The sequence below is a fragment of the Podarcis gaigeae genome (genome assembly GCF_964106915.1).
Source record: "Podarcis gaigeae genome assembly, chromosome: 2".
NCBI lineage: Eukaryota > Metazoa > Chordata > Lepidosauria > Squamata > Lacertidae > Podarcis > Podarcis gaigeae.
In genome coordinates, this window is record NC_139679.1 from 73004441 (window position 1) to 73031286 (window position 26846).

Here is a 26846-nt window from a genome sequence, read left to right on the forward strand (position 1 = left end):
AAGACCCGTTCTCATTGTTTCCCAGGGTTAGTGTAGACGTGCATGCTTTTACTTGGATCTCCAGGATTTCAGAAGAATTTGCACTTCCACAGTAGGACATCCAGGAGGGGCCTGCTGTCACTCCACCTCCATTAATGAATGCCTGGTACTTCACTTTGTACAAGAGGTGCATTTTCAGGAGAATAAACACTTCAAGGAGTTTTCCCATCAGAAGTCATTTGAGAATGGGCTGCCCATATAAGTAATGCAAGAGTGGCTAATCCTAGTTTGGGGGCCTGATCTGCTTCTACAAGCAAATGTTTCTGACTCCCCCTCCATGACCATACTGATTTTAGGCACAGCAGCAAAAATAGACACAACACTGGAATGGGGAAAACCAAGAGCATAACCTTGACGGGGGTACAGGTTGCTCCTTCCCAGGTAATTAGATCTTTTGATGAGCAGAGAGGGGGCCATTACCCCTCCTCTCAGGTGAACTGCATGGATTAGCTAAGGAGGGGTGGCTGCGGGTGTGTCTTGTGGGTGCACACATGCAAGAGTGGCCACACTCACCACTGGTATGTGGCCTATGGAAGGTTGGCCAAGGGTGAATGTGGCCCTTGTATCCAAAAAGTGTTGGGAGGGGTGAGGAAGGTGCAGCACGGAACAGAAGTGCCCATTTGCAGATGTATTTATGTGCAACAGGTTCTAACAGATGTCAGATGCAAACACAGACAGTAGTTTAGACATGTAGTATACCACTTTTAATAAAGATCCAGCTTCCAGCTCTACATGTTGGGAAGCATGAAGAGTGGCTTCTTCTGACTAATGGCCTAAGAATTACCACCCAAAACCCCCAGTTAGAGTCATATACTACTGTGCCTGCTCAGTTTCATAAATATGATATTGCTACATCTAACAATATCATAGAGGCTCTAGCTGAAGTTCCTCTCGACTTGGGGAGGAAGCAGGATCATACATCAAAAACTATATGCTGGGATACCACATTCAATCTGCTGTCCTAATTCGGCCTTCCCCAACCTGATGCCCCCTAGATGTTTTGAACTACAACTCCCATCATCCCAAGCCAGCCCATGAATCTAAAACATCTGGAGAGCACCAGCTTGAGGAAGGTTGTCCTTATTCAACTGCAACACAACAGCCTTGCTGTGTTGCCATTGGGTCTTATTCTCTGGTAGCTGCCTGCCACCACCAGCCTCCCACTTACTCTTGTAGCCCAAATGGGTGATGACCTGGGATGCACCAAAGCAATTGCTTTTCAAAAGGTCCCGAGCCACTGCACCTGGCATTCCTTGGTTCACAAACTGCTAGGGAAATCAGGACTAGCTTCCAGCTGCCTAACCCTGGTCCAAGCTCAAAGCAACTTGATTGTTTCCCTGGCAGACCACCCCTAACTTCCTCAAACCCAAGTACTCTGAGACCAAGGGCACTGTGCATGTCCCAGACAGTTCCCTTGTCAGTTACTCAGAGTGTAAAGATAGCCCACACTCCCTGAGCCCTTCCCAGATCTCAGAAGAGCATGCTGGTCTCTTATACTCTGATCTTAAACTTTCAGTAGCATAAATTCCAAGCATCTCTAGGCACATGGTTACGGTGGAACCCAGGTAGGCAAAATAACCTTCAACCTCCACTCCTTCATGGTCTCCTGAGAAAGTTGGATGCCAATATAAGACACGTGGGGATTCTAAAACTCTGAGGCTGGGAATAACACACACTTCAGTGGTCAGCTTAGGAAACTTTATTAAATCTTTATGAAAGGTAAAGGAAAAGCAGGCAGAAGGTCGAAACAGAATACAAAATAAACCAGGACACTGTGGCTCTAAAACTAGACTAATCCTAGCCTAGCCATTACAATATGATTCTAATTTATTTATGAGTAGACAACAAAGATGATCAGCTTTGCATAAAGTCCAGTCTGAATCCTGGATGGTGGGAGGGAACACAGAGGCAGCTAAGCTTTCTTAAAGGTTCTCTCTCCCTTGTCTTCTTGAGGGAGTGACTTCTGACAACTGCTGACCAAGGGGGCCAATGTTGAGGCCGCTGTAGTCTCTCAGGTAGGCGTCTTAGGTGCCCTCCTTAAAACTGAAGACAATTGGCAGGAGATACTTGACAAACTGGCTTAGAGAAATGGTGGGGCAAATCAGGGCCTTTCTCCACAGTCCTAACAACTAACAAGTCTGAGAATAATTTCAGATCTCCTGCTTGAAACACAAAGTCTACTCCTGAAGACAGCCAGGAGGGCTCTTGGAGAGCAGAAGTCATATGTGAGATAGGACAGGGTGTTGTGAAATATTGCAATGGCAGGCCAGCAATGTATCTAATAGGCATTTAACAGTTTGATTTAAACACATGCACACTGGTCTATTGATACGCATGCACATTGTTAGTTTTTTATAAGGACAAGCGGTGTCCTATACTGCAGCCATGCCTGAAAAGCATTTCCTCTCTCAGTCTACTTCTGAGTAGATTGCATATTTCAGGAGAAAGCCAAGTATGTGCTTCTGGGGAAAGTATGTATAAGCACATGTTGACCAGAAGGTACATGTGGAGATCCTCTCATAAGTGTGTAGTGGTGAGGGAAGAGAGAGAGAGAAGAGATTTTTATATCCCTAAGGAGTACAGGCTGGTGCGATGTGCCTTTCCTGCAGCTTTCCTTGCCAACTACCGTATTTTTCGCTCCGTAAGACACACTTTTTTCCTCCTAAAAAGTAAGGGGAGTGAATGCCTACGGACGGCGACGGGATGCCGCTGCAGTTGTGAACGGAGGATCCATGGCTCCCCTTCCTTCCCTCCTCTGAGGCTCTCTTTAAAGTAACAAAGCAGACAGGAGCTGCCCGCTTTGCTGCTTTAAATAGTTTAGTACAACATTTGATTCAGAATATTTTTTTTCATGTTTTCCTCCTCTAAAAACTAGGTGCGTCTTATGGTCAGGTGCATCTTATGGAGCGAAAAATACGGTAAGTGCCTGTGCAAACAGATAAGGTGTCTCTCTCTCTCTTAAGTTGACTTTTTCTCACACCGCGAGCCTTCCCAGCCGCTGTAACATTGGCATGCGAATTCTTTGGCCATCTGGACTTGCTCCTTCGGTGACATCTGACCCCTGACAACAAAGCGTGGCTCTTCTGAATGCCTCTGAATAGAGAAGCTGGCAGGAGTGAGGTGCAGAAAAGCATCGAGGTGCCCGTCCTGCCGCACACAGCGGCCATTCTTTGAACACAAAATCTGGCTACACAGCCTGGTGCTGCTGGTCACGTTTACAATGTACGGACCAAGGACAGTGCCCACGTACTTCTTCACATCGAGGCAGGCTTCCTGAAAGGGGCAAAACCAAGTCCAGGGGAAGAAAGTTAGTATTTTCCCATTCCAAGTGGGCAACAGCCAAGTTCCTTCAACACATCCTTGCTGTTGTAGGACCAAACCTTTAAGAGCATGAATGGGAGGATTCCTCCTGCCACTGCCTGATCTCCAAGCCCCATCTTCGGTTCCCCGTGAGTTACTCACAAAGCGAGACCAACATCAACACACACCTAATCGCAGAACTAACAAAATTAGCCATTCGCCTTCATGACCTTAATCTGTATTTTCATTTTTTTAACGGTGTCTTATGTTTTTAACCTTGTATACCACCCTGATAATTTGTGATGTGGCAGTGCAGACTTTTATAAATATAAATAAAGAAGCCTGGCTGGCTAGCTGACTTGATGATGCAAAAGGACTACCACTAACCCCATCCAAGCTAATAACGGCATCCTACCCCAGAGGTTCTCCTTCAACCTATACATTTGTGAATATAAAAAGTTTTGCTAAGAGGCAATAAGGTTCCAAGGCACATTCAGGACTGTCCCCTTCAACGTAGACTCGCCAGTCTAAACTGGGGCTTCCCATCATTTGGTAAAGGAGGAGAAAAGCAAGTCAAAAAATAAGGATGCTTTACCTCTCTCTTAAGGAACTTGCAAATCTGAGCACCTCATGGTCACAGATTTATTCACAACCACAAGGCAGCTACCGTAACACACTGGTTGATGTACAAAAGCAGAGAGAAATTTATGTACTGCTTGGTTGTAAGAAAAAAACAAAACAAAACTCTGCTCCATAGCTACAGGATCCTGCTGCTGTCCCCTGATTGGTTCACTTTTTGGGCCTCATTTTTATCCCACGCTTCCTCAAGGAGCCCAGAGTAACACATAAAGTTCTTCCGCCCTCCCCTAATTTATCCTCACAAGAACCCTGCAAGGTAAGTTGGGCCAAGATACTGTGACTGGCTCCAAGACCCCCCAGCAACTTCCATGGCTGAATGAGGATCTGAACCTGGGACTCAACAGTCAGGCTCCCAACACTCCAACCACTGAACCACACTGGTGACCACTCCCAATCCTGCTCCTTTGCGTCACTCACCTCAGAGTTAATGTCATTTGTGCTCCCCCACAAGATGACCCCAGCAGCACCTTGAGAAGCACTCTCACCAATAGTGAGGACCAGGTCCTCCTGCAGAACAAGCAGAGCAAAAACAGTGAGTTCACCAGTAGTCTCTTCTCTGACATCTGGATTTGCATGCCCATCATTGGGTCCTTCTTGGTCCATTAAAACCAGAGGTGATGAACCAGTGACTTCTTGAACTCTAGCTCCCATTAGCCCTGGCCAGCATGGCAATGGCCAGGGGCGATGGGGAGTTATAGTTGAGCAACATCTGGATGGCCACATGTTCCCCACCCCTCCTTAAGACACTGGGTTATGGACAGAAGCAGCAACACTCTGGGTATCTTGGCCATACTTAGGATTATGTATTAGGAAAGGAATCAGGAAATGATCAGTGATTAAACATTTAGCCTGTTACCTTTAACAAAGTGTTTTAAAAATAAACCTTTTTTTGGAGATCTAACTCCTTCTGCTCAGTGGCTCCTTTGTTAATTGACCTTTGTGTGGATGACCTTCAAATCCATCTGTTTCTATTGGATCACTTGTCTCAAGATATCTTTCTGATCTGACACTTCCTCGTGGACATGCCAGTATTATTATTACAGGCCCCTATCTCCCAGGCATGCAATGCTTTTCTGAGTCATCTTCAAATTCCTCCACAGTCAAGTCATCGCCCAGTGCTGATGCTCCTTCCTCTTCAACATTCTTAGAAACCACCTGATTCCTCCTCTCATCCATGCTCTGGTCACATCCTGCCTTCGCTGCTACAAATCCTGCTGCTCATCACTCTCTTGTCCTCTCTCCATTTCAGCAAATTCAGAAAGCCTCAGCTAAAACGATCCCTCTCTCTAAAGATCCTGTAGTAAAATTATTTGGATATGTAAAGTATAGTGTACTAGAAAATGATTTAGAGATGGTGATTACTTTGCTAACAGCCGCCAGGCTCACAATATGACAGAGCCATCCACTGGCACATTGAGTTAATTGGATAGGCAACAAGAACACAAATTCATTGAGAAGGGAAGTTTGTTCGTCTCTTATCGGAACAACAAAATGCAGGATTCAACAAAAACCTATATTTGCCACTGGTTTAATCTCTTGGAATATGTTATTTATTATTATTTATTTAATAAATGTAAACACCTCTTGATTATTTTTAAAAAACCCTCAAAGCAGTTTACAAAATTGGAAGTAAAGATCAGGAAATTTAAATACAAGAAGCATTGTACAGCAATATGCTTAGTATGCTCAGCAGGAAGAGGGAATCATATGTTTTTAATTACATGAATATTTCTTAGTATACGATATTTATACTGGCCTGTTTTCACACTGACTTTGTTCTGTGCAGGCATGGGGTGGGGGAGCAAAAGTGTTTTTCAGAGCTTGCTTGCGAGGAGATGCTCGCTATGTGGAAATAGCATGAGGGGAGCCTGGGCTTTGCAGTCACCACCCACCCCAAACCTTCCCTATGAAAGGGGCACAAGGTGAGAAAAGGGTAGAAGAAGCAGTGGGAGGGGGAGCAATGGTGTCTTGAAAAAGCCTGATCCGAAATGAAGCTCTGGCTCATTTCCCTGCTACTCCCTACTAAGTATATGGAAGAAGCTCTCCCCCTCTGTTGTGTCACCATTGCAGTGTTTCATCTCTTCCTTTAAATAGCTTCCCTCTGCAAAGTCTTTCATGGGCTCCCCTATATTCACTTGTTTCATGCCTATCACTAGCTAACTCCTCTACAGCCTTCCTTCCAAAACATCCTCACCCCACCCCCCTACACCCCAAATCAAAGCTCATTTTCTCCTTAGTCCTGCCCATTACTGACAAACTGAAGTCTGCTGAGCAGGGACTGTGCTAGTCTGAGGTTTTGCAGTACATTTTCATTACCGACACAACATCAACATTTATATTTTTTAAAACTCCAATTTTCTTAAAAGAAATCTGAAATAGGAATAGTTTGATATTTTTCTTTCATAATATTTACTTATAAAATGGGGGAAATTAAAATACATAACAACATTCGAAAACACGAGAATTTTCAACATTGACTTATTGAAAAACAAGAGCCTTCATAATATTTCTGACCAAAAATAAAAATGTGACATATACCAGAAACAGCTGCAAAAGGGAGAACAACAACAGAGTTTTTGCTTAACCAGGAGAAATGTTATGAACATCTAAATGTTGGGGTAAGTGTTTTTCTCAAAATGAAATATTAGAATATTAATATTAATATTAGAAATATTTGACATGGCTACCGCTCATTCCCAGGGAAATCACTGTAGCAGATTCTTAATGGCAACTGCACACACTGAAGCCAAGATTCTCCAAGCATCCCGACAGAGAAGTATCTCCCACTTCCATGTTGTGTTTTCAGGTTAAGTACTTATTGGCAAAGATTGATCGTATTCTGCATTGGGACATCTGGGAAAGCTTACCTGTGACAGGAAGCTCTGTGTCTGTGTGAACTGATATTCAATGGAAGCATAAGGCAAGACTGGGATGCTTCCATTCCCCGTCTGGTTCACTATCCTGAATGCCTCTTGGACTCGATGACGGACAAACTCAAGAGTCTTGTTGAGGAATCTGAGCTCTTTGGGAAGATAAATGCTGGGATAGAGAGCTCGGCTTTGGTTCCACAGCCACTGCAATTCGTCATTCCTCTGCTTCTCAATCTCTGGACATTCTCCGGTGTAATCGGTGCTTTTGTAGTCATTGTTATAGCAGTCAGGGAAGCCATAGAAGCCCCAGAAACCCTCCGGCCTCAGGCTTCGGCCAAGCGCCAAAGTCAGCTCCATGAACGCCCGACTCATTTGCTCGAATTCTCGCTTAGCTTCCCTAGCCACCTTATCAGCAGGCCAGTCGGGGTGCTGCTCCTTCACCAGCTCTATGGATTTATTCTGGTAGATCTGCATGGAGTCCCAGTTGCGAACCCACAAGGGACGCCAGCTCTCCCAGTCCATGACCGCCAGACCTTTGAAACCTGCCTCCGAAATTGTTTTTTCAATATCTTGCCAAGTCTTCCAAAGATGACTATTGAGGCTGGCGTTTTGGGGGGTGCCCCCATTGACTGCTGTGCTGTTCTCAGTGTAGTATGGATAATATCCTAACCTGTTGCTGTAGAAAAGGGTAATGTCGCTCCCTGTGAATGATTCGTTCTGGTTGGCCACCACATCAAAAATCCCCAAGTCAAGGGATACTCTGTATTTCTCTTCACATTCTTGACTGGGAGCATTCCAGACAGTGATGAATGGGTGATCCAGTATTACAGGGCCTCCACCAGCCATTTGACGGCTCCAAGCCACTGAGAAAACATCCAGGAAGCAGACCCATAGTGTCAAGTATGCTGTAATAACTGCCATTTTGAAGCCGATTTCCTAAGATACCTTTGGAAATTGCTCTAGGCTTTCACCTCCTTTTCAGCACCATCTGCTTCTGGCAGAATAATGTCCCTTCCAGCAAATGGGGAAGTAACCTCAGCAGAGAGGCAGCAGGGAGAGAAGTTATCAGAGTCAGCAGTTTGCTCTTCTTACCCCATCTCTCAAGAGGAAGAAGCTATAATTGAGGAGAGCTTGTTGGTCTTCATAATTTCCCTCCTCTGTTTCCAGATTCTTCCAGAAGCAAACCAAGCAGAAAATACACGTCAGAGCCCTACAATGGAAATGTTGCTGGGACTGACCTTTGGTCTCTGCTTATCCAGTGACTTTGACAAACATTTTGATAGTGTTGGCAGGGTGGGCAAAGGGATCCTTATCCCTTGGACTGCCAGTTCTTTGGTTAGCAGGTTTGGCTAATGTCTCTGTTTCCATCCTCAAGCAGAATCACGTTCTTCCTCTTCTGGATCATTGCAGGGTCATTCTACAGAGGCGGCCCTCACAATGAGGAGGCTGGATGTGTGCAAATAGACAGGACCCTCTGAATGCAGGTTAAATCTCCTATGGTGAAAAAGGGAAGCATCAAGGCAAAACAGGGATCAAATAATAGTACTGATGTAGCACATTTCAAGTGTTCAGAGCATTTCAACAAAACATTACCTCAGAAATCCTTACAACAGCCCTGAAAGGTATTACTTTCTCAGCTACCTTAACAAATTAGTTTCCAGGATCTTTTGTGGAAAACCATTAATGTTTGAAGTGGCATGAGAGTGCTTTAAATGTATGGAGCGAGAGATCGTGGTCTTGTTTCAGTATCAGCAATGGGAGAGCTTCCTCCAGCACACCTGGGGACAGCAGCATAGTTACAGGAATGCAAAACAAGTCACATGGCATAGGTCAGGGGTGCCCAAATTTTTTTCAAAGAGGGCCAGATTTGATGAAGTGAACATGCGGTGTGAGGGCCGACCAAAGTTGTTGAGCTTTTCAAAGGATTTGACCCCAAGAAATAAACTGCCACAGGGGCCGAATTAGGCCCCCAAAACAGGCTTTGGACATGTCTAGCATAGGTAACTCTGTCCCCCAGCGGAAGGGCACAGCCAGAGGGCATAAGAGAAAGGGCTGTGGACCTGTCACCATTGTCCCCTCTTCCTTGCATGTGTCTATTGAGGCAATCAGCTCTCTCTGCCTAAAAATACAGTCAGCTCTGTAGAGGAGCTTTGAGCCATTAGTTGCATTGTAAGAGTCAATAATGTTGCCTCAGACTCTATAAATCAAACAGTTCTGAAAGCCACCCACCCGCTTCAAACAGCAATCTGAAATAAACATGGGGGGGCGGAGGCGGAAAATCACATCATTTTCTACAGATGCTAGGTGGACATCTTGCTACTTGTTTGCATAAAGTACAGCACTGACAGGAAAAGTAAGTACAGGTGACTGAGAAAGAATAGGTATGTAGGCGTGGATAGTTAAGAATGTATTTCATCCTAATATTGCACCCCTAGCTGCCATTCTTTGAAAGCATTTTCCCTCCTTGGTACTTAGGAAGCTGTTCAAGCACTTACGGTAATCCCATTCACTATAGCAAGACCAAGTCATGTGAGATCATTTGAGCCTGCCAGTCATTAGCAATCACTGACCACCAGTGACAGAGCTGGATCACAGGGGGAAGAGAGTAGGAAGGAAGAAAACAAGCTCCCAGGACAATACCATTACAATATGAAGACACAGGCATAAGAGCAGGGAGATAGTCTACGAACTGTTGGTCCTGGCGATCATGACGATGAAACATTTGTAGAGTAATAAATTCTGGAAGAGCTGCAGCACAAATGAGAGTCTTGTGGAACTTTATGAGATGTAATCAAGCAAAGCATTGACACTCCCTGCCCATATCACTGCAGACAGGTGCTATGGTGGCCTTTTTCTATGCACTCTAATTCTGATCTTAAGGAATCTAATTTAGATGCCAATTAGATCAAAGTGATGCATCAGCAATTTCCTTATTTTTATTTATAGATGCGCAGGGGGGCTTTGCAAAGTATTTCAGGCTTTCAGCAACAAGGCTCAAATGTAAACTTTGACAGAGAATATAGGCTGGGGAATGGAAACTCATTGATGTTGTATAACTCTTAAGATCTAAGTACCATGAGTAATCTAGCCCTGAACTGTGTAATCAGACAGACAGTTATTTCCAAGTTTCATCAGAATTCTTTCCCACCCTTGTTAGCTGGAGAAACTGGTGACTGAAGCCAGAATTAAAAATGCGGTTTTTGAAATTAAAAAAATAATAATTAAAGCAGATTTTTAAAAATAATTGCTTAACCATTCCCCTCTTGAATTATGAAACAACACATTGTTTCATGCAGTGCAGGACAAGAGGTCTTGAGAATTCCGAATTCATTGGCAGACGCTTGGAGCAACCGGCCAGAAATTTTGGGTGGGAGTGTTTCATTACCGTGAAGGCTGTCGGCTCCCGCGAAGAAGAGGGGATGGGAATTAATGGCCAGGAAACGTGCGAGGAAAAAATACCGCACATTAAAAAAAGAGAGACTTACCGGCTCCTGGGGAAGCGGAATATTCCCCAACCCCGCCCCTTTCCCAAACTTTCGGCCAATGGGGATGGAAAGCGGGGACGTCACTTCCAATACAGGACGGAGGGGGCGCGTGGGTGCTCGCCAGCTTCATACACGTTCATGGGTGGGATTTAAAGGCGCGTTTTTGCGGGAGGGGAAAGGAAAGTTGGCGGGGACAGGCGGGGTGGAAGAGGAAGAAAGGGTGGGAGATCCGGGGTAGGGCGGGGGTGTTGCTCGAAGCGTTTCTCGTGATGCCCTTGTTGTAAATCTAGCAGGCAAATCCGACTATTATGCTGCACCCCCATGGAGACCGGAGCTCTGCCGCCTTCACCGCGAAAGTGAAGGATTCAGAATTCCGACGCAACCACTGTACACGTGTAAAGTTATATTGCCGTACGAGGCTTCCGCGCCGCCCGTTTCTGTTTTCCAGGAAGAGGGTCGAGAGGGAAATCGCTCTTTTTCTCTCCCGGGCGCGCTGTTTTGGAGGTCGGGGCCATGTGGGGGGCGCTGATCGGCAGAGGGCAGCAGCGATCCCACGCCTGCAACCCGGGAGGGCGAGGCGCAAGGCGGGGGAACAAATCCCTCTTTCCTTCGGAGTCTGGTTTCTATTATGCAGCCTGTCCCGCTTGCTTGGGCTCCGAGGAGGGGGCGGAAGGGGTTTCGGCGAAAGGAAACAATTAAGCTCTGCAGCTTCTGGAGGCAAAAGCCCGGGCTGTGCAGCTGTGGATCGTGGAGGCTTAACTCTTCCCTTTCCAGGGCGATGCAAACCTATAAATTACTAGAATTTTAAATTTCACAAAGGCAAGCCCATGACTTTCCCGTTCAGATCTCTCACCTGCACCGATAGCTGCTCGACGGGAGCCTGGATGGGGCAGAGCAATCGAAAGTGGGCAATTCAAAGAGGCAGCATTTTAAAAGTGATAAAAGACGCAGGCAATCAATGGGGAGAGTGACCTGATGGGTACTGTGCTGTATTTGAAGCCACAAATATTAGACTGACTTCAGTTCACACACCTAGGGTTAACTATATATATTTTCTAATCCCCGAGAAACTTCTGTTCTACCCTTAAAAGCTGTATGATAGGCAGGAATTCAACAGGCACAGCTTCCTCTTGCAGTGTGATAAATGACGGGAGTTGGGGGAAAGCGGCACCTGTTCTTTTCCTCTTTCTAATGTTACAAGAGCCCTGGCGCTTGGGATGGAGGAGAAGTAGCAACTTGAGTCTAAGCTTTGAGATGGTCTTTCCTGCCACTGGAGGCTTAATTTGAGGCAGACTTTGCCCTGGAAATTTTTCAGCAGCTGGACTCAGCCTTCAATTACACAAAATAAATGCAGTACCTTTCGACATATACAGAGCGTTCCCTGTCGCTACAATCCACCAATTTCATCTGGGCTATCAAAGCAATAATTTAGGCACAGTCTCTTGCAGTTTTTAAACAAAAGGGTTGTTCCGTGCACAATTGAAAGGCACTCTGCATATGCTCAGAGCCACTTTGCCATAATCGTTTAAAAGAGTGTTCCCAAAAGAAAGACAAGAGTTTTTGAACACTAAACGTAGTTGTTGTTGTTTAGTCGTTTAGTCTTGTCCGATTCTTCGTGACCCCATGGACCAGAGCACGCCAGGCCCTCCCGTCTTCCACTGCCTCCCGCAGTTTGGTCAAACTCATGTTTGTAGCTTCGAGTACACTGTCCAACCAACTAAACGTAGTAACCACACTCTAATTCAACCTTCCTCAGCCTGGCACCCTCCAAATATTTTGGACTCCAGTTGCCCATCACCCCTGACCATTTACCATATTGGGTGGCATGGATGAGAGTTGGAGGCCACTGAGTTCCCCACCCCTGCTTTTAGACACCGCCTGTTTCTCAGCATCAGCTTCTAATTATTAGCAAAGTGGAACAACTGATTGAATCCAGCTAATTATTGTCCAGTTGGCTCAGTTATGCTGTGAAGAGCTGACCTCAATTACCAGAACTAATTCAGTCTTGCAAAGTGGATTTCTTTCTTTCTTTTGCCCAGCTCCCTAAAACATGTCAGTTTAAATTAGAATATGCCATCCTAACTGGAAGATGAAGCAGTCCTGTAAACAACTACTCACCCCAGTAAAATGTGACACAAGTTATACAATAGAGAAAGATAGATTCCCCAAAGCATCCTGGTAACCTACTCTGGGAACTGTAGTTCTGTGGGGAAAATCACAACCCCCTGGTGCCCTGAACAAGCTACCCTTCTTCTCAGGAAGATTTGGGCAAAAGTCCTGGGAACTATAGGTTGCTCAGGGCACCTGATCATCACTCTCCTTGCAGGGCACTGGAATGGACTGGCACTGCTTGGAGTGTGACTTCAAAGGTACCTCTTGCAGCTGTGAGGATGTCAGCACTTTCAGGCGCTAGATGCACAGCAACAACCCCCACGTATGTCACTTCCTGTCCTTTTATATTCCAGGATCACCGCATCGCACAGATACTATCTGTTCTGCCTTGTGCGATGGGCGGGATTGAAAAATCATTTGGACAAAAATTGGGATAGGAGCCTGGTCCCCCCCCCCCCCCAGCCACCTCAGGCCCTAGGCTAAAGTGAAGCAAGCAATAAGCTGTTTGATTTCCTTTTGGCCTAAGTCCCAGCTGCAGCCACCTGAGCATCAACGTCTGCGTGCTGCTCTGTTACCAACATTCCCTGGCAGCATGATAGCAGTTTCCATGCACAGTCCTTAGTCTCTGATGAGTTGTGGGGTAGGCGAGTTGGGCATTTCAAACATCCAGTACAGTGGTACCTTGGGTTACATACGCTTCAGGTTACAGACTCCACTAACCCAGAAATAGTACCTTGGGTTAAGAACTTTGCTTCAGGATGAGAACAGAAATCGGGCTCCGGCGGTGCGGCAGCAGCAGGAGGCCCCATTAGCTAAAGTGGTGCTTCAGGTTAAGAACAGTTTCAGGTTAAGAACAGACCTCCGGAACGAATTAAGTACTTAACCCGAGGTACCACTGTATTTTTATGTAAAGGGTCACAGCATTTTCATCTGATCCATTTGGGCTTGCAGTACATGTGTCTGTGGCACAACTGCAGTAATAGAAGGGAATGAGCAATCATAACAGAATTCGGTGGGGGAAACGTATCCACATAACAGCAGTGTAACTTTGCAGCAAATGATAAATGAATATGCATTTATTCTACCACCCCACCCCATCCCCCCAAAACCCCAACTGAGTATGTGGGAAAGATCCCTAGAGTGTGGCAACAGGAGTCACCAGTAGATGTCTCCCTCATTCTTGTCCTAGATTGTGCAATTCAGAACTGTTCTAGTGAGAATGATGAAACTGAGCTTTGGGAAAGGCGATAGTTGTTGGATTTATGAGAACAACTTTCTATAAATTCTTTGTTCAAACAAACCCCACATATTAGGCAGAATGGTGACCCTATTTTGTTTCCACAGCTGGCCTACACAGATTCTCCTGGTGGGGAAAGTGACAGAAAATTGAACTGCAGGGATCAGTTCCTGAAATTTCAAGATACAGTGGTACCTTGGGTTACAAACACCTTGGGTTACAGACTCCGCTAACTCGGAGTAGTACCTCAGGTTAAGAACTTTACCTCAGGATGAGAACAGAAATTGCGCACCATCAGTGCAGCGGCAGCGGGAGGCCCCATTAGCTAAAGTGGTACCTCAGGTTAAGAACGGTTTCAGGTTAAGAACGGACCTCCGGAACGAATTAAGTTTGTAACCAGAGGTACCACTGTACCTAGGTATGGGGTTTGGTGGGTAGAGTAGACTCTCGTCTACAGCTCGCTGCAAACATTCCAGTCAGCCCCTGCAATAAAACAAAGAGGCTTGGAATCCTTGCCTTTCTGAAATGATAAACGTTATGGTGGGTGAAGAGCAATCTCCCTTGATGAGACAGAGCTTGAAAATGGAGGTGGGTGGAAGGAGGGGAGCGGCGAACATTCTTGGCAAGCGCATCAGAGGAAAAAAGAAAGCAAACACTCTACGTGGGGTTCAGTTTCTCTCCAGGCCTCCTACTCTGTTGGTCTCTGCGCTTTCCAGACAAATTTTAATAAACACACTTTCACTGCTAAACTCACAGTAGTGCCAGTCCAATGTCAACAACAGTATAGTATTCTGTTCCCATTAAATAGGGAGAGAGGGTCATGGTAGCTTTCTTACCAGTTTTTAGGGATGGGAAGAACAGCCTCTCTCCTGCCTGACACTTTAAAAAGAAAACAGGAAGGATGTGTGCTGGAGTTCACACCCTGTACTAAGTTAAGTTTCCACTTCTTAATAACTGAGAATAACTGAGAACCTACAAAGGACAAATGGGATTGGTGGCATTTTACCACTTTTAAAGAAATATATGTTTCAGTGGTGTGGTTGCATGCAATGCAACTTCTGCATCAAATTGCAAGGTGGGATGAACTGAGCAGGAAAGGGTATTACTTTTCTCAGTGGCAGAGTAACATGTCCCTTCAGCAGGCATAGAGGAAAGACATCTGGTTCTCACATAAAAAATGAGAAACCACTATAGTTACACTTCTCCCTATCCCTAAATAGGCTCCAGGACTTGTAATTTCTAAGGCAGCCCATAAACTCTCTGCAAAATCTAATTCAACCAACATTTTAAACAACTCTTATAGCCTGATCCTAGGCATCTTTACTCCAAAGGAAGTTCCGCTAAGTTCAGAGGGGTTTACTGCAAAGTAAGTTTATACAGGGTTGCAGCCTTGTATATTGGATTGCAGCTGCAATCAAGGGAGGCATATCTGTAGAAAACTAACCCACTCACCCCCAAGAAGTTTAAAACCATGTAGGTAGTGCTTCTACCTTCAAGTGTAATTTGGAATCAGTTTTAAACCTGCTAAAGAAGACAGACTGTATGTTGTCTGGAACTAGATATAAGGGAGGGAGGTGGCTGTTGTGCACATTACCTACTAACCCAGTGATGTGTTTTCTCTGTGTCTATCTCCCACACATTGCACCCCAACCCCCAGACACCACTACCTTTCTCCCCAGTTTGCACTCAGAAAGACTCCCTCCAGCACCCATTCTGCCACTTACCCAGTATTGCCTCATGTATGACATTTTAGGGGTCTTCCATCGGGGCACGAGGAGACCTTTTGCACCTTCATATGAACAACTGGATCCCTAATAACATGAACTGCAAGACTGCTCAACTATCTATAAGGATCAAGCACACTCAGTAACACACTAAACATTGATTTGGAGGTGCACTCTTAGAAGGCCCTTCACACCTGTTTCTTTTTAAGAAAGGTGGGGGGAGAAATCTCCAGATATACAACTTCATGTAATGCCCCCCCTACCCAGTGCAGCCCTAATGTGGGTGCATACCCTCCAACATTTCTCCGATGGAAATAGGGATGTCCCATTCCATAATGATACTTTTACTCTTTATACGCCACACATCTTATTACAAACCACTCTGGGCAGCTTCCAACATACATAACCACTTATTAACCACTCTGGGCAGCTTCCAACATACATAAAAACATACTAAAACATTAAACATTTTTTAAAAATCCTTCTCTATACAAGATTGCCTTCAGACAGCTCAGGGGTTGGATATCTCCATACCCTCCAACAGTTATCTGGTTGCTCACTGTGAGAATAGCGTGCTGGACCAGATAGATGGACTTTCAGCCTGATCCATCAGGGATCATATTATGTTCCTAAACAAGGATGTGAGTGGGGTAGTGGGTGAGAGGGAAAGATTTCTTTGCTTTACTGCTGGGTGATCTGCTTTGCTCTGCATAAAGAGTCCTGGTTGGGTTTCCCATCCCCCTGCCCAGTAGCAACGCCTATGCAAGAGGCCCCCTCTTCCCCTCGCTTCCTTCTCTGTTGTTCTGTGGTTAGGATTAGCCACACAAAGCCCTTTTTCAGTACCAGACTGGAGGCTGTGAGTGGCCACAGCAGCGAAGGCTGATGATTATTTAGTGGCATTAGCATGATGAAAGCGGAGAGGGCAATTCCAATGGCCCACAGAGAAAGCATTTCATTCACCTCCCATAGCTATTGACATCAGCATGAGAACAAGGTGGTGAAATTTGCCATTGTGCTATCAGGGGTGCCAGTGGTTTGATCTCTAGCTCTCAGAAAACTCAAGGCAATGGATGGGAACCACCAGCTCTCACTAGTCTTCAACGACCTCTAAACCAGGGATGGTTGAGCCATGGCCTTTCAGGTATCGCCACAACATCCCCGTCCGTTGACCAGGGTTAACAAGTGTTTAGGTCCAAGAATATCTGGAAGGCCACAAATTTCCTAACCATGCTATAACTTCTTCCTACCTCACAGGATGATGGTGATGCTGCCATGTATGCCTCTCTCTCAAACACCCCCACCCCCCAAAAAGAGGCTGCTACTTCTGCTCCCTCCTCCCAAGGCAGCACAGCCACACCTCATGGTGGGTAACTGAAGTATCTCTGAGGAAACTGAATCAAAGCGCCTTTTGAAAATTGCCACCACCTGAAGTTCTTTGTCATGCACTGAACAAAACTAAGAGACAGATCTCTTAATGACCAGGCCAGGAAGCTTTTAAACAAGAATTACAGTGGTACCTCAGGTTACAGACACTTAAGGTTACAGACACTTCAGGTTACAGACTCTGCTAACCCAGAAATAGTACCTCGGGTTAAGAACTTTGCTTCAGGATGAGAACAGAAATCGTGCGGCGGCAGTGGGAGGCCCCATTAGCTAAAGTGGTACCTCAGGTTAAGAACGGACCTCCGGAACGAATTAAGTTCTTAACTCGAGGTATCACTGTAATTAACACACACACACCCCAACAAGAGAGCTTTGGGGCTGGGGTAGGAGGTCTTCTGGCTCACACTTAAAAATACCCAGGATTGTATCCACACTGGGTTTGAGAAACTGTTTTGAAGTACAGGGATTGGAATTTATTTTAAATGATTGTGTTATGCAGAGGATTGGCCACAGAACAAATCTTCAGGAATTGGCATATTGCGGATTTCGTAAAAGTGCACTGAACACATTTGTTTTGTGTTAGTCCTTTGAAACAGAATGACACATCTTCTAGCTACATAACTGTGACCTATAATTTTGTAATTCATTATCTATCTATCTATCTATCTATCTATCTATCTATCTATCTATCTATCTAATCTGTCATGCTTAGCCACTGTTCTCTCTTTCAAAAGTGACAGTTAAAATGACTAGTTAAAGAATGATAAAAGCTGGGAGTTTTCTGCTTTTTCAATGCATACCTATGGGCAAAGTGCGGGTGGCAAATCATGTTTAAGTGACTATGAGTACCAAATCAGGGGTTATCATTAAGAATTCTAGATCCATAAATCCAGAGTAAGAATTAGGAATTTGTGTAGGTGCATAGACTGGCTGGTTCCCTACAAAGTGTTAAAACTGTAAGCATTCGCACACCACATCCCCAAACATTTCACATGGCTTTTAGTAACCTTTCTCCAAGTGTCTCTGCTCAAGAATTTGGCATGGTCTTAAACAAAAGACAACTAGTTTCTGCCTGGCTACGACAAGTAGAGGTGGAACTTGACAGCACAAAACATATTCCAGGCTCAGAGAGGGAACCGTGCAATCAATGTGACAAAAGAGAGAATAAAACGGGGGAAATGCTTTCTGTTCCAGTGTCTTGAATATATGGAAATGTGTGTGGGGAAAGCCATGAAAGGCTGAGAAAGGCAGCACATCAAAAAATAAGAAGAGGAAGGGAGAAAACATGTCCGATCCTGGGAAAAAGATTTAGAGAAGGGAAAGAAATGGCAGCCTGCCATCAGATCAGCCGTGGGCTGGTATATACTCTAGAGAAATCAAACACAAGGACAAGCCAAGGCTTGCATTGGTTGTGGCTTCTGAAAGAAACTACAGATAACTGCCCACATAAGCAGCACTGGCAATTGTTGTGCAACACTCTGCCCTCCTAGGGAGATAGGAACTGAGCTTTGATTTGTTGGCGCCCTTTGTGGCACTAGGGGGCGCTCTCCTACTGAACGGAAAGCAGGAGGACGTTCAGCACTGACCCTCACACAGTAGATTTTTTGACAGGGACCCCCAAGGGAGCGATATTCCTTGTTTTTCCAAAGCTAAGATGGAGAAATTGTTCACTCCTGGTTTTCAGGCAAAGGGTATGGAACAGACCAACCTCCCTCATCCCCCAGCTCACACATTCGTCTAAAGAAACAAGTGGACTAGATTTGCCTCTGGACAAAGCGTCCTCATGCATACCCTCACAAATATTATCACCCACTTTGATTATTTTTTTTTAAATAAAAGTTTCTGGCATTAATAGGACATGAGATGAGACAAAGTGTACAGACACTATTCTCATGGGGGGGGGGGGATGAATTAGCTTGCTCCCCCATTTCAGCATTTTACTTTGTGCCCACCCCCAGAAAAATTCCTGTGCTGCTGTTATAGGTCCTGTTTTCCCTTTCCCAAATAGCAGTCTAATCAGATGCTTAATTGCTCCAGTTATCCGAACCGTATCTGTGGAGATTAATCTTATGCAAGGGTCAGCAAACTTTTTCAGCAGGAGGCCGGTCCACTGTCCTCAGACCTTGTGGGGCCAAACTATTTTTTTGGGAGGGGGAATGAACGAATTCCTATGCCCCACAAATAACCCGGAGATGCATTTTAAATAAAAGGATACATTCTACTCATGTAAAAACGCCTGACTGTCCGCAGGCCGGACTGAGAAAGCAATTGGGCCAGGTCCAGCCCCCGGGCCTTAGTTTGGCTATCCATGATCTTATGCCTTTTTTCAAGCACCTACTTGCCCTTTATGCTCTTAGGTATATGGCATCACATTTTATGAGGTTCCTGGGGGCAATGAAATAAATACCTCAATGGACAAAAACAAACAAACAAATGAAGAGCCGTGTACCTCCTTGCTCCCCCAGATTGTCTCTAATCAAAATGTGTGTGCAGTGAACAGCAGTACCCCTGGCTGAACTCAGCTAGCAGAGGAATGCTCATATTTATAGCACTGGACATGTACACGCCTCTTAATCCTATGATTTAAAGCTGGCTTGTGCCTCTTCTCACAATTAAAAAAAAATTCTCCGAGGAAATGCAAGAACCACAGCTCACCCCAGAGTCATCTTTGCATTCTTCTGTGCCCAGGGACTGTTCAGTTTTTTGGACAAGATGTCATTATTTCTGGAAATCTTAAGGTGGGAGTTTTAGGTAGGGTTGCAAGTCCAGAGCACTTTCCAGTTCACCTAGAAGAGCACGTGGACAACACACACTAAGTTTCTATACCAGGGATGGTGAACCTATGCCCTTCCAGATTTTGCTGGATCCCAACAATCAGCCTGAGGCAACATGGCCAGTGGCCAGGCATAAGGCTGACTTACAGCAGGTAGAAAAACTAGCCCATCAAGAGCCATCCCAGAGGAGAGCATGCAGCCACAGGGAGATGCCTGCTCTCAAGAGACCTATCTTAGGCACCGTAGCAAGAGGCATTTTATGTGCAAGAGGATTAGTGAAGTTTTTCCTTCACTGTGAAACAAATAATATCCACTCACATCAGGAATTTCATTTCAATAAACCCCATGCCCTTGGCAGAAGATGACCTGCAGCCCAACCCCTGGGCAGAAAACAGGGAGGAGTTGTAGCTCAGAGTTACAAAACAGGCGCTGGAGGCTCCAGGGTCAGATCGTAGCATTTCTCAGCTCGATCACTTAACTGAATGTCTTGCTGGAAAACGTTTTGGTAAACAGAACAAAGAGGTTGGCTGCTGCCAACTGCTTGACAATACGAGCTGGAGTTAAGAGTACTGGGCAAAATAACCGACTGACCTGGTTCAGTGCGAGGCAGCTCCCTGTGTTCTCAACACCAATTTGATCACAGGCAGCTGAAGGGCAGATAAGAAAACAGGCTGCAAGTTTGACGCAGCTCTACCTGCCTATTCCCCAAGTCAGCCCAAGGTGCCTCTTAGCTGCCTTTCAAACCAGCAGCAATCCCCCCTCACAGAAGACAAGCCCATGAAGTACCACAATTTGGTTCAGTATTTCCAAGCTTGTTTTCTACAGATCCCCCTCTTCCATCGCTTTTAGAGGTGAACAAGTCAGGATCAGCCAAGAAACAAGCAGCCAAAGAAAACTAGATACACTCCTAATATCAGGGGTGGAAAAGCTCAACCAGCCCAAAGACCAGGTTGCTCTGTCTTCCATCCAGCGAAGCAAGAGGTATCATCAGAGTTCAAAGAAAAGGCAGGCGAAAACAACAGAGGGTGCAGAGCACAACCAGTGGGAGAGGAAGGCCTAGGGGGAGGGGGTGTGGCTTGGGGGTGAGCCCTGTATGGCAAACAGAGAAGGTCCTCCGTCGGCTGTAAGAGAAGCAAGGAGAAACACGGCTGTTTGGGTAGAAAAGGAACACAATGGCAGTCAGGCCCCGCCCCTGCCTGCAGCCTCTCGCTCTCCTGTGCAGGGCACATGACCCTGACAGAGACACCCAGTGTTCCTTCCACTTTGGCAACTGCTTGGCTTTGCCAGCCAAAACTCGTTGACTTAATTACAAGGAGCAGGAAGTCCGGACAAGGAGAGGCAGCCCCTTGCTGCTCCAGTAGAGACAAAGAGCAACACTGGGAAGGAGAGCTGAAGGCCAGGCTGGCAGATGGCCTCTGTACAAACAGCAGAAGGGGAGGGGGGTGCAGCCACAGCAGCAACAGACCTCTTTCATTGGGGGTCTCCAGACTCTCTGGCCGCACCCGAAACGGGAAGAGCTGAGGGAATTGTTAAGACAAGTAAGAATGATCTGGTTTAGGCGCAGCTACTCAGGGATGGTCACAGGAGGGTGACCAGCACTAGCTAGAGCCACAGTTTTGTGATGAGAAGGACAAAGCAACACACGATGGGGGGAGGTGTTAATGAAAAGCCGGCCAACGTTTTATTGGGGTCTGAAGGCAAATACCACTCACAGCTGGAGCCTCCTTATTGGCATGAAGGGCCCCTGGGGGCAACGAAGCAAGCTCCCAACACACAATGCAGAACGCCAATTACGTTTTCTAGGTGTGTCTTTAATTCTGAGGTAAAACTTTTTTGGTTTTCCTGTAACGGATGCAGGGCACCAACTCAGCACCGGCCACACACGGATCGGGGACATGGCACTCCCGCACCCCACGGCTGCCCTTCTCAGAGCAATACAAATGTTGTTTGCCCGCCCACCCAGTCGGTCAGCAAAGGGCATTTTCGCCACCAGAGCCTTTTCTACTCTCTAGGTTAAACCCCACTGGCTGGGCAATGCTTTCTCTCCTTCTCTATCGGCTATCCTAAAGAGGCATGTTTTAAACAGCAGCAATTTTCTCCTCACTACAGCAGCTCCACCAAACCCACCACACCTCTCCTGAGGCCTAAGCAGGCTCCAGGACTCCCATTTTCTAACCGTGCCCCCCCTCCCTCCTTACAACAGAAGAGCCAAGCACCCCTCTCCCTAATCCTCTCCCAAAAGAATGCCGAATGTGGGCACCCATTCCTCCCTCCTCCCCACCCCCAGGCTACCCTTCGACAACTTTCCCCACCCTCAAATTCCTGCTTCTGTTTGGGTAGCTAACCCAAGGCACCAAATCGACTCCTGTGTTGGAGATACTTCTGGACAGCAAGGGAAAGGCAGGAGAGGCGAGGCCTCATGGCAGCCCCCCTACCTTTGCCAGTCCTCACCTCCAGTCACCCATCTGCCTGCGCACAGAAATACTGTCAGTGGGGGGGAAGGTCCTTTTTCACTTTTTTGCCCCTTAAAGGGCCAGTGGCACAGATGGGAGAGGTAGGACAGTCTCTTAAATAGTAGGTCTGCTACATCACTGCTAAAGAAATATATATATATAAAAACGAGAGGCTGGCGGCTCTTATTTCTCCCTTTCCGCCTATCACCACTGCCTGCTGCACCAGGAACTAGTTTGCGGTCACAGAGATTCCAGTTGGAGGCAGCCTAGTGCAAGCAGACCAGCAGACAGAGAGTTATCAGCAACTGGAGTCCCAGGTGACTGCGAAGATAGGGGCCGCCTCCAGGAGGGTTCAGCTGCTCCTTGCACCCTTTCCCATGCCATCCCTGGTAACAGTGGCACTGGAAGTGGGCCTTGAGGAAGGCAGTGTCATCCTGAGAGAAGTTCCCTGTGGCCTCAAACAGCTGCTTGCCCTGCCCAGGAGCGTTGCGGTGGATCTCGAAGCTGGCTGGGTTGAGATGCAAGAAGACGTCAGTGTTGCTGAAAATGCGCCGGCAGCGCCCGTGGCCGCTGCACAGAGCGTGGCTGCAGAGTTCGGCAGCTGTGGTCACGTTGACGATGTAACGGCCAAGGCCTTCCTCTATGTAGTTTTTAATCAGCTGGCACGTTTCCTGCAGAGGAGAGGATTCAAAATTAACAACAGGAACTGGGAGACTAGCAGCTATAGCCAGGTGGTGAGATTTCACTCTTATTGAATCCCTGATGCAAGGAGGTCCAATGGAAGCCTCTATCCATACATCCATCCTGCAATCCAGCAATTTAGATTTCTGAGCCAAAATACATATCTGAGAGTAAATGCCATTTATTTCCATGGAGTTTACTTCTTGGTAAGCATGCATAGGGTTTCTGCCTTGGTCAGTATTTATCCCTTTCTTAAACGGTAATAACACATTACTTATGTGTGGAGCATTTCTGTGTGGACCCATGCTTCCAAGTCCTGAACCCAGGTCTGCAACCCCCTCAGCTTGCACCTGACTTCGTCTGCAGAGAAAATTCAGAGCATGAGCACCTGCTTGTGCAAAGGGGCTGCATGCAATCAGGACACCCAGTTATGGAGGAAGAAGGTCCGATGGAGGAGGCGGGGCCAAAAGCCCCGCCCCCTCTGCTGACATGCCCTACATGTGAATAATGCATGAACAGATGGGGCTCTATTTGGTAATGGGAATTTATCACTTCCCTCTTTCAAGAGGATGCACTGAAAAGACTTAAGACATCAGATCCGGATGACACAATCCCAATACTAGTCAGTACGGTTGCTTCACATCCTTGCAGGAAACTTGGAAGAACTGTTCCCAGAGCAGCTTCACTAAACACGGTGCTGCTCTGAGTGTTTTCAGCTCAATATGGCTGTTAGGGTGTAGGCTAGGACTTTCACAGCACAAGGAGGCCTTCCTCAAGACCGAAAGGCTTGAGTTGTGTACAGCCTCAGTCTCTACTATTTACACTGAAAGCAGTTATTGCCCATTATGTACTCTGGACACCAAAGGGGGTATCTCTCTATGGTTCCATCTCTTTAGGAAATGATGCATATGCTTGGTATCAACATTGGAATGGCAACTAGTTGAATTCAATACAAGGAAGTGCTATGGAGGCCTTTGGTGGGGACCATGCCCCTTGGACAAAGTAGCAAAGCTCCAAGGAATAGTGTCTTTGTACCCCTCAAAGCCAAAAGCCATTAGTAGTCAAAAGCCACCATTCTCCCTCTAGTACCAGGTGGTCATTGCATTGACAGTATCTATCTATCTATCTATCTATCTAGTGTGTATGTGTATTTATGTATTGCTTAAAACAATAAACAGTGCAGCATGTAAGAGGCAACACGGGATCTGGGATTGAAAATAAAGCAATGGCAGTAAAGAGAAACAATACCAGCCATAATACAATACAAGCTAGATCTTTTCAGGGATGCATGAAATAGCCACTCCCTTGGGAGTCATGAGTTGCCAGGGGACCACAATTTGTGCTTGACCTATTAATAAAACTTACAGAGGGAAACAAAATTCTGTCAAATTTATCATGTCTTGTCATGCCTCTTATTACTCTGTGGTGGTATGTTAGATGTCCAGAAAGCCCATTTGTCCCACACCTGAAACCACCAGCGTTCCCTAGAGGGGTCTTCTGACATTCAGCAACTTCCAGGCGTTGCCAGTACCTTTGTCAACACATGCCTCTTCCCATACTTCTCCTGACAGAGAGAAGTGTGAGAGCCAGTGTGGTGTTGTGGCTAAGAGCGGTAGTCTCGTAATCTGGGGAACCAGGTTCACGTTTCCGCTCCTCCATATGCAGCTGCAGGGTGACCTTGGGCTAGTCACACTTCTCTGAAGTCTCTCAGCCCCACTCACCTCACAGAGTGTTTGTTGTGGGGGAGGAAGGGAAAGGAGAATGTTAGCCACTTTGAGACTCCTTAAAGGGAGTGAAAGGCAGGATATCAAATCCAAACTCTTCTTCTTCTTCTTCTTCTTCTTCTTCTTCTTCTTCTTCTTCTTCTTCTTCTTCTTCTTCTTCTTCTTCTGACAACCCACCAAAAAGAGGCTGTGCTGATGCTGAGCTGCTAAACCAAACAAATTGCAGAAGTAGCTCCACTAAGAGGGCTGCCTGCTGAATTAAGACAGGACCCGACATGCTGTTGGCAGAAGTGAGATCGAAGAGCCGTTTTATCTGAAAGAAGCTCCCTCTTGGCTTGTCTCTCTGCGGATGGTGCGGAAACATACATACCCGACTTCTAGTGTTCTCTGCATCTCCCCAGAAGATCGCACCAGCTACCCCCAGAGCAGCACTCTCCCCGATGGTGGAGATCAAATCTTTCTGGAAAGAAACATCCAGGTAGTTCCAAAGTTAGTACAGATACAGAATATTAGGAGATTAGTAGGATACTCTCTAGCTCAAGAATGGATAGAAGCTGTTCCCATTGCTGTATTATGACTGTTCCTTATTGTACAGTAAAAGGGGATGCCTTTTAACACCAGTTTCAGCCTTATGGTGGAGAGAAAGGACAATTCACCTTTCAAAATACGCACTGTCAGATAAAAGCGACATTTCAGACTGACGAAGAGAAACAGGTGAAAGCCTTGCCTGGCCAACATGTGTGAGGGAGTTTCTTGTTGGTGCTGTGGAGGAAATGGATGAGGGACTGCCTGCCCCCCAGCCCCCCGGCCCTTGAAGGCTTCATTCCCATGGAAGTAAGGTAAAGGTAAAAAGGTAAAGAAGCCCTGGACGGTTAAGCCCAGTCAAAGGCAACTATGGGGTTGTAGCACTCATCTCACTTTCAGGCCGAGGGAGCCAGCGTTTGCCCACAGACAGCTTTCTGTATCATATTGCCAGCAGGACTAAACCGCTTCTGGTGCAACGGAACACCGTAATGAAAACCAGAGTGCACAGAAACACTGCTTACCTTCCTGCTGCAGCAGTACCTATTTATCTACTCACACTGGTGTGCTTTCAAACAGCTAGGTTGGCAGGAGCTGAGACATTGCATTGGGAGCTCACCCCGTTGTGGGGATTTGAACCACCAACCTTCTGACTGGCAAGCCCAAGAGGCTCAGTGGTTTAGACCACAGTGCCACCCGTGTTCCATGGAAGTAATCTGTTAGGGTGACACACTTGCAGTGGGCAGGGCCAGAACCTCTCTACATGCAATCTCTCAAGAATCTGAAGATACAGAAAGAGTGTAGGGTGGTAGATTATCTCAAGCTAAAATCATCGCCACCTCTTACATTTTCCATCCGTCAATGCACATGCACCACACAACAAAACAGGTGTCACCTGGTGTTGGTAGGCCAGAAAATTCCACGAAGGATTGGGAATGCCTCGCCACCCGAAAATCTGGAGAGTGGCTGCCAGTTCATGAAGGTAGTACTGAGCCAGACTGAGCAATGGTCTGATAGTAGACAGAGCAATGGTAAAGCACAGCCCCAATTACATGGAGGATTTACCTTCATTCAGTGAGCACTCCCCAATGCAACATGGGCAAGTTCAGGGACACATTGAGACATGCACAAGGTCCTTGGAGGAAGGCTTGTCCCCATCCTCATTTTCAGCATCTACATTTTCAGGTGTGTGAACATGCCTCTGGTAGAGTACAGACAACCAGGACAAATCATGCTACACCAAATGCAGAGATCATCCCCAGAGCTCAAAGGGGTTGGCTGAGGAGTGGAACTGCAAATTGTATTCTATGGATGAATAGGCCTTTAGGCATGTGTGGTTAAAGCTGCCATTTTATTATCAATGACTGTTGCCAAGCAAGAAGGAGCAACAACAACTTTTTTAAAATACAAAACTTGGGCGTTACTACCCCTTGCCTAAACATGTCTGAAGTTTGTCATTTTAATTAGCGTTTCACTTACACTGCTTACTTTCAGAGCACCCTCTAGTTAATCTGAATGATTCCTAAGTAGCAGGGATAAAAACCTCCATTCACTAACTTCCACTCTATCCATGGGCAAAGTCAGCCACATAACGAGCAAGGGTTGCATTTTTGAGGCTCTAGAACTCACCACTGGCCACAGATTATTATTTTTTTCCAAAATGCTCAGCTCTAAAGTTGCTCTTGCCTTTGGTTAGAGGTAGAGCATGAAACCAAGTTAAGATCTCAAAGAGAGAAAGACCCAAGGTGCGTGCAGGTATCATGCCCAGCTCTGCTTCTCCAAACAGTGGATCTGCAAGGTGCAAACGTATTAAAGTAACTTACAAGGTAATTGCAACTGCTGACATAGGTGCCAACTCTCTGGGGCCCTGGGTGCCCGAGTACCCAAAAAAATCCCCTTGAAG

The 26846-nt window shown here is 46.2% G+C and overlaps 1 protein-coding gene across 1 annotated transcript in view; it reads right to left on the bottom strand.

Moving 5' to 3' along the window:
• Positions 1-1723: 1723 nt before the first annotated feature.
• The window catches only part of LOC310839574 (uncharacterized protein), a 30618-nt gene continuing 5495 nt past the window's right edge, over positions 1724-26846 (bottom strand). The window contains exons 3-9 of the mRNA XM_083728205.1: positions 24792-24881; positions 22289-22687; positions 21029-21080; positions 20155-20210; positions 6846-7784; positions 4396-4485; positions 1724-3312 (exon numbers count right to left, since the gene is read on the bottom strand). Coding sequence (XP_083584331.1) covers positions 2998-3312; positions 4396-4485; positions 6846-7784; positions 20155-20210; positions 21029-21080; positions 22289-22687; positions 24792-24881 — 1941 coding nt within the window. The 3' untranslated portion in view covers positions 1724-2997. The remainder of the gene's footprint in view (positions 3313-4395; positions 4486-6845; positions 7785-20154; positions 20211-21028; positions 21081-22288; positions 22688-24791; positions 24882-26846) is intronic.